The sequence below is a fragment of the Triticum dicoccoides genome, chromosome 1A (assembly GCF_002162155.2).
Source record: "Triticum dicoccoides isolate Atlit2015 ecotype Zavitan chromosome 1A, WEW_v2.0, whole genome shotgun sequence".
Classification (NCBI taxonomy): Eukaryota; Viridiplantae; Streptophyta; class Magnoliopsida; order Poales; family Poaceae; genus Triticum; species Triticum dicoccoides.
In genome coordinates this window covers 382253264-382259863 of record NC_041380.1, presented here as the reverse complement: position 1 = coordinate 382259863, position 6600 = coordinate 382253264, and the positions used below count along the sequence as shown (strand labels likewise).

General features: G+C 43.9%; 1 protein-coding gene across 1 annotated transcript; it reads right to left on the bottom strand.

Annotated features, from left to right (window-relative positions):
- Positions 1-4103: 4103 nt before the first annotated feature.
- On the bottom strand, positions 4104-6483 carry LOC119292385 (U-box domain-containing protein 33-like). Its single transcript, XM_037571260.1, has 7 exons — positions 6008-6483; positions 5777-5898; positions 5564-5685; positions 5310-5414; positions 5074-5170; positions 4820-4960; positions 4104-4712 (listed from the first exon to the last, which is right to left on the bottom strand). Exons 1-7 carry the CDS (start codon positions 6171-6173, stop codon positions 4557-4559), a joined length of 909 nt encoding a protein of 302 aa, XP_037427157.1. The 5' UTR covers positions 6174-6483; the 3' UTR covers positions 4104-4556.
- Between the last annotated feature and the right edge of the window lie 117 nt (positions 6484-6600).

The following is a 6600-nucleotide window of genomic DNA, read 5'->3' as shown; positions in this document are numbered from 1 at the left end:
GTAACCAAACCGCGTCCTCTCTTTTTGGTATTATATCCCCTATTAAAAGCATGTATATTTTTGGAAAGCTTAATTTCTGATAATGCTCTCATAGCTTTTGAATGTGTGCATTCTTTGAGTACGCTTAAAGATTTAAGAGGGAAATTTTCTACTTATAAATTGGATTTGGCTAAAGCTTACGACCGTGTGGATTGGCATTTCTTGCAATGTGTGATGGGGCTTTGGGCTTTGCACCATGTTGGATTAATTGGATTATGACGTGTGTTACATAGATGAAATTTGGCGTTTCATTGGTCAATTATTGGAGTCGTTTTCACCTACTCTAGGGCTCGGGCAGGTATATCGGTTATCTCCATATTTATTCCTATTTGTAGCTAAGGCACTTTCTTTGCTGCTTAATGATGCTTGTGCCAGGGGTGCTCTTAAGGAATTTTTTTTGAATAGACAAGCTCCTGGTATTTCTCACTTGTGTTCGTAGATGACAGTCTTTCAAGGTCAACATTGATTATGCATTAGCCATTAAAAATATTCTGACGGTGTATGAGAAAGGGACTGGGCAATTATTAAGTAAATGTTCCATGTTGTTTGGGAAAAGGTGTGGCTTGAAGAATCAAGTGGCTACAATGGTAATTTTAAAAATTACGATGTATGGGTTTAAGGATAAATATCTTGGATTGTCGGTCCTAGAGGGAAGAATGAATGCTGGTAAGTTTCAATCCACTAACGAAAAGGTGTTGAAAAGGCTCTCAGTCTGGATTGAAAAGTATGCTTCTTGTGGAGCTAAGGAAGATTTAGTAAATCAGTCATTCATGCCCTACTTGTGTATTCTATGGGAATATTCAAACTTCCGGCTTCCCTTTGTGAGGAGCTATCCTAGATTATTAGGATTTTTTTGTGGGGAGATGAGAACGATAGAAGGAAAACACATTGCTTAGTGTGGGAAAAATTAACGAGGCCTAAAGGTAATGGTGGCATAGGATTTCGTGATCTCAGATTATTTAACCAAGCTTTATTGGTTAAACCGGCGTTGCGTTTGTGCAGAGCTGATGAAGGCAAAGTATTATCCTTGAGATTATATTCTTAATAAAGTGTTTCCGCATTATGCATCTGTGACTTGGAAATGTATTATGCATGGGCTACATATGTTAAATAAGGGTGTAATTTGATGGGTGTATAATGGAAGCAATATTAATATTTGGTGGGATAATTGATTACAAGGAGCTCTGACCTAAAAACTTTAGCTAAAAGGCATAATACTAGGTTGAAGTGGGTCTCTGATTTATTCTTCAGCCGAGGGAGATGTTGGGATGAAAATTGGTTAAGTATCTTTTCTATCCCCACTATGCAGAGAGGATTCTAAAGATTCGTCTTCACACCTCTGGGGGTGGAGATTTTATTTGTGTGGCACTATAAGAAAAGCAGTATATTATTCTTAAAAGTGTGTACAATTTTGCGCTTAATTTGATGGATACTAAGGACACATTGGGCCAATCTAGTAGCGATCCAAATGGGGTAAAGAAGGCTTTGAAATTTAATTTGGAACGCTAATATTCTCTAGAAGATCAGGATTTCTGCATGGTGTCCCGCAGCCTATAGCTTGGCGGTCCAAATTAATAGTTAAACACCACCAGACTATTTCAGGTAGTCTATTCGTCTAGGTGCATAAGTCACCTTACGAAAACCAAATAATCCCAAAACACTTAGGTGCGGTGCATTAACTCCCACCTCGTTTCTTGTTTCTTGACATATCAACCAATAAGAGATGTGGGGCGTGCATGTTTTCAATGACTCGAGACTACCAAACACGACATGCAGTGGTTAGTTCATTGCATGCAATGCTATTAATTAGCAAATAAACATTAAATTCTCTCGTTTTCCCCTCTTTCTTGGTCATGATGCACAACCTAAGACGACTTATTCACCTAGACAGAGGGAGTATGCGCTTTATTTATGGTGTAGAAGATGAAAGCACTTTTCATGCACTCCTATGTTGTTCAAAGGCTCGTGCTTTGTGATTGGCTTTGATAGATTCATGGAATATTCTTGATGAAGAGATTTCAATTCTCGGGACCGAATCAGTTGAGCGTGCATCAACGAGAGCAAATCTTGTTTCTCTTCTGGCGGGCTTCGCATTTGAGAAATGATTTAATTTTTGAGAAGGGGAAGGAATCCATTATTGTCTTCGTAAATTTTGTCGCCTAAGTTGGTCCTGTTTCGCGCCCTGTCATGATATTATTGAGTTGGATTTACATTAACAAAGGTAAGAGAAGGTGGGAGGGGTTATAGCAGCACATTAGACCGTTTAAAGATCATGTATGGTGGAAACCTCCCACTGCCGATTTTATCAAGAGCACTGTCGACACCAGCTTTGTGGCGAGTATTAATGCGGTCAATGTGTGGGTGGTTGCTAGAAACTCCTCTGGCATAGTTATCATCTCCTCGTGGGACTTTTTTGATCAGTGTATCACCGTGAATGATGTTGAGCTTTGTGCTTGGTATTACCCTTCACCAGTCTATTATTTTGGAGACTGACTGTGCTTTTGTATATTCTTGCTTGCAAATGAGAAGCTTAGTAGGTCTCCCCTTGTTGACCTGAAGAAAGAGGCCTTGAGTATCTTCAGGCATATGCGGGATTTTAAAATTGTGAAAAATAATCAGTTTGCCAATAAGGTGGCACACGAGATTGCGAAGTTTAGCTTTATTAGCGGCCCCGATGGATTCCTCTTAATAGTGTTCCGCTTTGCGTGGCTAATTTTGTAATGAATGATTGCAATAATCTTTTGTTAATTAATTACAATAAATGGTGTTTAAAAAAACGAGTATTAACTCTTGCAAGGTAAGACGATGTCAATGATTGTACTCCCTCCTTTCCGGTTTATAAGGCTGGTCATAGTGGGGAGTAACTTAGACTAGTGTCATATGCATGACACTAGTCTAAGTTACTACCTTCATAATGCAAAGTAACATGATAATAGTGTCATAGATTGATTCATTTATTAGCTTGTAGACTTATCTTGTCTTGGGAAGCGCTATATTACAGTAACATACTCCCTCCGTCACGGTTTAGAAGGCATTGCGTGCGTTTCCACAATAGACAAGATTTAGGGCGCATTGCATTTATTTCTAGTAGCTAATTAGTACTCCGTATACTATTTCTATATGCATGCGTAGTGTGAATGCTATTTTTAAGCCCATCTCACAACCAATAGATAACCACTTAGGTCCTAGAGAATTTCCAAGCGTGTCTTCTAAACCATGACGGAGGAAGTATTATGTTACCACCCCACATTAGATACTTGCCACATAAGCAAAAATTTCTTGAAGTGCGCTATGTTACTATCTAAGTTACTCCCACTATGACTAGCCTAAGAGCAAGTACAATAGAGCTGAGTCAGCTTGCTATAAGAAATAAACTAGTATATTCTTGCTTAGTTGGAGGAAAGAGAAGAAGAGAGAGAAGGGAAGCGGGCTCTTGGTGAAGAGCCAGCTCTAGCACGTGCTCCTAGACACTTTGTGAGAGTGAAAGGTGGGTCATATAATAAAAAAGTAGTACACTCTTCTAATCAACTATTGTACATATTGGCTATAAGATGGGCTATAGATGACATGGCAATAGCTTATAGCCAGCAGTTGGCTATACTATTAACCATGCTCTAAGGCTCAATTCAAAAATCTCACCAACCAAGGTAGATGATGAGTGGTGGAATATTTTTTATAGTTTGCAAAAGCACCCAATTAATGCTCTTGTTTTCCTCAAAAAATTATGTTTACGAATGCATTTTGCAATGCATGCATGCATGCATAAAGTGCATGTATTGGTCAGTTTTCTCTTAATACTTGCATGCAATGATTTAATGCACCTTGAAGTCTGAACATGTGGTGGGGAACAACCAAATTGAACCTTATAAAATGAAAAAAAAAACTAAAATTTTGACATAAGCTCTATAAACCGGAAAGGAGGGAGTATATGGATACTATGACTTCTTGCTTCTAGAAACAAGGAAGGGGATTATAATATGCTTAAATCTTGATGGTAATAAGGGAATAGATGAATTTTTTTATGTTATACTGTACTAATCAATCGTAGGAATGTATCTTAAAATTTTGGTTTCAACAGAAACAACAACATTTGAGGACATTGAAACTGCACCTAATTTCTGTCCTCGCACGCTAAACAGTAAAATTGCACCTAATCCCTGTCCTCTCAGCGTTTAGCCCGGTGAGTATATGCTGTACTTGCGTAGGTACCAAAATGAGCACGGTTCCGCCTTCGCTGCATTCGAGTCACAAGGAAACAGAGCACTGCCGCGGCGCAAAACCCAGAGCGCGCGAGCCAGCGGCTGACCGCATCGGCGCCCCGTCCTCATCGGGCACCTTCCCAGTCCTCCTGCTGAGCAGTGTCCAGCTCTCTTCCACCACTGCGGCATTGCCATCACCCTTCACCACGGAAAAGGCTCCGTCGGCTTACCCCGCCGCTGCTCTGAAATTGCCCGGCGGCGGCTGCGGCGCCGAAGCTGGGTTTTGTCGCGTCGTCGCCTGTGACGACGATGTGCTGTTCAAGCATCGATCTCGCCGTGACTGCCTCCCCGGTCGTGTTTTTGCTGGATTGCCTGTCGTAGCCGCGCGATTTCTCTGTCTGCTCTCGCCAGGGCTGCTTCGAGCTCCTCCCTCTTCTTCACCTCTTCAAGGTACAGCTGCTCGTGTTCTTGCGCCTGCAAGGTTCAAAGCTCCGATCAAACTCTGAAGAAAATACAATGCAAGTTGAATTTTGCACTGAAGCTCTTTTTGGTTCTGATACAAATTCTGATCAAGGAGTTACTTTCTGGAGAGATGTGGCCATTTCTTCTTCTGCCTTTTGGCGCCTGCAGGATTCTTTCAGAGCCCTTCTCATCAGCTCCCCGACCGCTTTGCGTGCCTCTTCGAGCTCATCGTCGAAACTCGGTTCCATCTCGGTGTCACCCTACAAACGTTAAAAAAACAATGAATTAAGAAGCACGATGATGAATCCTGTCATTTTTGAAAGAAAAAAAAGGTGCTGGAAATTAGAAGATGAGATTGCATGATCTGATGCACCTCTTCCTGGGGAGATTGCAAATGCTGAGCTTCATGGCCAGGACTAGGGAGCAAAGGTGCAGCAACAGTTAATGGTGCAATTTGTACTTCCTTGCTCCTGCAATGCATAACTGAGTCAATTTACTGATATAAAATTCGTAAGAGAGTCTGTGATATTTGGAACTCTGCCATCCATAATGCATTAGCCACGAGAAATCGGAAAGCTACTAGTAACAAATCAGATTAAAAAAGCTTACCTGGTGCAGACTAACTGCTCCTTGCAGACGAACCAAATCTTGCATGATGGATCAGCTCTCTCCATTATTTCTGTCGCTGTCTTGGACACAGGCTTGTCGAGCTTTCTGAAACCGGAAATGAAAAATTATAAACGTGCAAGTTTACATGTTTCAGAACTCCCTGTTCCTACCCCAAACGGAAAAGGAAAGGAAAGAAAACACAGAGCATGTCTGTATGTGCAAGAAACAGAGTTCTGCCCTGACAGACATCATACTTCGAGTAGTGCTTGTCTTCGGCGGCCGCGATCACGAGCTTGGTGATCCGACGGAGCCGAATGAGCTCGACGAGACCGGATGCGGCGTCTTCCTGCTCGATCACCAGCTTCTCGCATTTCACCTGGAATTTGCAGACATTGTGCACATTATAGTACAGAAGAAGGGGAGCTTTTTTCTCTCTCGAAAGGATGAAGAGATTAAGCAAATGGCACCTTGATTTGTGAGCACTGGTGGATGTAGTCGTCCAGCATCTCGTGGGCCCTCTCGCGCTCCGCCCTTCTGAACGCGCGCACCGGCTCGGGGCTCAGCTTATCGGCGTGGAACTTGACCCCCACTGAGATTTTAGGAGAGGATCAAAACAAACATGTGATGAGACCCGCAGTAGCTAGGAGAGCAGAGCTCAACGATGTACTCGGAGATGAAGGAACGCACGACGCACGTACTGATGGGGATCATCTGCGGCGGGACGTGCACGTGCGTGACGACGATCGTGGTGCCGGCGCCGCCGTAGAGATGGCGGAGAGCCCACGCCAGGGTCGACTGCCCCGCCCTGGGCTCCGCCGGCACCGCGACGAACACCTTCTCCTCCGCCGCCGCCGCAGCCTCCATCCACCGGTCGTCTCCACCCGAGCTAGCCAGCTGATCCTCCTCGATCGCCCCGTACGTACGTGGAGCTCGATGTCTCGCGCGGCTGAGAGGGCGGGCGGCAACAGCTATGTGCTTGCAGCCTTGTAGTATGAGGAGGCGACTTTGGGGACGGTGGCGCGTCGCCGTGGGAGGAGAAAGCCAGACGGGGCGGCACAGCAGTGCGCGACAGCGACGTGGTGCAAGTAGGCGACGGAGCCATTGGTCAACTCGATCCAAGCCTCGTTCTCAAGAGCTCGGCCTTGCTCCTTCCGGATCACGTAAACAAATGCGTTCCACGGATTAGTCGCCGGGTTTCAAATTCCGATCGACCGGAATCTTACATGGCGGGAGCTAAAAGATGCCGGGAATCTAAGCAACATACACTGAACCTGAACTCCTGCTTGGTCTG

Bases quoted from the DNA above. Each gene is read 5' to 3' on its own strand.
- LOC119292385 (XM_037571260.1), bottom strand. From the start codon at position 6,173: ATGGAGGCTGCGGCGGCGGCGGAGGAGAAGGTGTTCGTCGCGGTGCCG. The intron at 5,171-5,309 runs GTAAGCTTTTTT...TATGCATTGCAG, and splicing joins GAGCAGTTAGTCTGCACCAG to GAGCAAGGAAGTACAAATTG. The intron at 4,961-5,073 runs GTGCATCAGATC...TAACGTTTGTAG, and splicing joins TGCAATCTCCCCAGGAAGAG to GGTGACACCGAGATGGAACC.